General features: G+C 49.6%; 1 protein-coding gene across 1 annotated transcript; it reads right to left on the reverse strand.

Moving 5' to 3' along the window:
• Positions 1–992: 992 nt before the first annotated feature.
• Positions 993–2878, reverse strand: LOC112094629. Its single transcript, XM_024176075.1, is given in 5 exon segments — positions 993–1633; positions 1636–1795; positions 2168–2203; positions 2205–2325; positions 2743–2878. Coding segments are annotated over 5 exon segments (804 nt in total). The 3' UTR covers positions 993–1282.
• Positions 2879–3200: the final 322 nt, after the last annotated feature.

The following is a 3200-nucleotide window of genomic DNA, read 5'->3' on the forward strand; positions in this document are numbered from 1 at the left end:
GGGGCTGCATCAATCATTGCTCAGTGAGCTATTTATTGCCCCCAATAGCGCTTCACTTGCATGCAAGGCGGCACGCCAGGTAGAGCTATTGCGCGCGGGCGAAGGAGATGCATTTCTGGGACTGGTAGTACTAGACAAGCTCTCAGGGAATAATCACTTTCTTATTTCTGCCTTTCTTTCCTATGACGACTAGGAACGAGCAAATTAAAAATTTCACTTCGAATTTCGGACCTCAACATCCTGCTGCTCATGGTGTTTCACGATCAATATTGGAAATGAACGGAGAAGTGGTGGAACGTGCGGAACCACATATTGGATCACTCCAGTGCGGCACGAAGCTGCTGACGCCGAGTCGGCTCCTATGCCGCTAGCTATGCCCTGCTTGGTCCCCCGGCACGGTGGAGGTTCCGTAGCGCGTCATGAGCACCGGGCTAAGGGGTGGTTGAGCAACTCAAGCGAACCGCCCTACCTTACTACAACATAAACATAGGGACAGAAGGGAGAAGGTTGTGAAGGTGGCCTCGTTATCCACACCTCTGGTCGGATGAATGGAGGACCAACCGACCCGGGTTTTCATGAGCGTTGGCGGGTCCTGGAGTGCCTGTCAAGGGCGCTAGTGCATACCCTGGGGTGATCATCACCACCTGCACCTCACATCTCAGCCCAGTGGAACGTGTAACCCGCCTGCTGTCTCATTCAACTACATTTGTTCTTGTAATCCATAGCCTAACAGAACGCAGCAGCGAGGGACAACCCGCCCATACAGCCAGCGGGGAGGATGGCACTACTGGCAAAGACCGTCTGGCAAAAACGCCGCAGGCGCGAAGCGTGGTAGGCCTGCGCCGGGGGAGCATAGGAAGGGAAGGGAGCTCGGATGGTGGAAGAGCCAAGGGAGGCCGGGTCATTTGACGGAAATGGAAGGCTTTTCCCCGATTAGAGAAGGCCCTATGAAGTAAAGGGAAGTGCATGAATTCTTGGAAAAAGAGGGAGCGAGCCTATATAAAAAATGTAATAAAGTCAATTTAATGAATAGATAGAGTCAACGGTACGACAGACAGCACTGCCTACACACGAATTAGCTTCCGAGGTCGAGCAGTCTCAATTTCACTACAGGATTTGCGAATGAATGTTGGGCTGGGCCACCTTGAATGGCGTGAGCCGCATGCGGGGAGACCCGCACGTACGGTTTTTAGGGGGATCTGGTCGAAAGACCGGCCGTCGCCCACCCAACTAGAGGGACTGAGAAATTAATAGAGTACAAAATTTATCTTCAAGCTTTACCTTATTCTGATCGTTCAGAGGGTGATCGTGGAGTCACTAAATGAAGTCCTCCGTTTCTTTCGGAGGTACTGACCCGCAGCGAGACAGAGATGACTAAGTGACATATTCCATATGGCGACGACAACAGCATGTCGTAGAAGGAGATAATAGGTGGAGCCAACGACCCACTAAGACTAAAGTATCTACAACTACATCCCCGAGCGGCAGTCAAACGGGGGTGTGAATGCAAGATGCTAGCGGAATGATCGGCCGGACAGAGGCTAGGGTTGCTTCCTTCCCACCGTGTCCTTCCTTGTGTGTCAGAGATATAAAGCGAGTGCATCGGAAAAGAACGGGAACTGGGTCGATCTATTCTATGGCAAAGCATCCGAAGCATAACTGCACACTCACACGATCTTTGCCGAGAGATAGGAGCATTCAGTGGAACCGGTTAACTACATTTGCTTTTGGATAGATGTGTGGGATAGAGGGCTCGTGGTACCAGCTGCCCACCCTTCCTCCTCTACTTTGAGAACCGTGTGAACGGAGAGTGGGCAGAAGGGAAGGATGTCCTCATACGGAGTTGCACACTTACTTGAGCAGTGCGGGAGACTGGGGAATGGGTCGAGTAAACTCCCCTGGGGCAAAAAAATAACAGACGAAGCTTTACTTAGATAGGGATTGGTATTTCTTTTTTCTTAGTGATTGGAAAGGAGGGCGCCTGGGTATGTTATAGAAAAGGAAGGCAAAGGTAGTACTTCGAATGGCGAAGAGAGGCGGCTTGGCAGGGAAGGAAGGGGAAGTCGTCAAGGATGACTTCTTTGTTGGCAAAACGAAGGTCGCGCCAGTGATTCTCTGAGCCGGTCTGGATTTCCAACGCCTCGGGAAACTGGTCGAGATAGATGACAGCACCTTTTTCCTCTCTTCCTTACCGGGAAGGCACTCTTATGGCCTTCACCTCCCGCCCGGCCCGGAAATAGAACCTAGCCCCCCTAATGATCCATTCATTTCTGCAAGCAAGGGGGATCCAGAGCTAAGCCCCCCTTCTATTGCATAACCTAAAAAAGATATAAGCAAAGTACCGTTGGAACGATACGCTTTGGTTACCGGTGAACACTTCCAAAGGTAGTTTACTTGCTTACTTGTTAGAGGAAGGAGAAACTCTCGAGTTTCCAGCTGTTTCCTAGATTGAAGTAGCCTTTCATTGCCCTACCAAACGAAAGAAGTCACTATCAAACAACTCGCCCTGCTGAAGTACCAAAGGTGCGCGGAACCTGGTGACTAAGAAAGAAATTGGTTTGCGCTTGAATTGAAGTGATGAGGTCGCAAAGAGGGAAGTAGGGCTCCTATTGAAACGCTTTCCTTCCCTCACGACCAGCTTTCCATACTAGTTGTTACGTTACGCTGCCATTTTTCCAATATCATTGAATAGCATGGCCTGGGGCTAAGGTAACTCAAGTGGGAGAGCCGTGTTATGGGTGACCTTATTGCACGGTTCAGAGAGCACTTGTGTATGTGATGTAAGTGAACGTGTACGAAAAAGCTATCGTAAAGTTTCATTGTTCGTTCCGTCGTCGACCCTATCTATGTTTCTACGATGGCCCAAGAACACGCTCATTCTTCAGCCGTAGAGAGACTTTTGAATTGCGAGGTACCATTACGAGCTCAATATATACGAGTGTTATTCCGTGAAATAACTCGAATTTCAAATCATTCACTTGCTTTAACTACTCATGCTATGGATGTGGGAGCATCAACTCCGTTCCTGTGGGCTTCTGAGGAGCGGGAGAAATTGTTGGAATTCTATGACAGAGTCTTGGGAGCCAGGATGCATGCTAGTTTCATACGACCAGGTGGAGTGGCACAAGATCTGCCTCTTGGCTTATGTCGAGATATTCATTCCTCCACACAACAATTTGCTTCTCGTATCGACGAATTAG

This window comes from Morus notabilis, unplaced genomic scaffold (genome assembly GCF_000414095.1).
Source record: "Morus notabilis unplaced genomic scaffold, ASM41409v2 Scaffold1056, whole genome shotgun sequence".
Classification (NCBI taxonomy): Eukaryota; Viridiplantae; Streptophyta; class Magnoliopsida; order Rosales; family Moraceae; genus Morus; species Morus notabilis.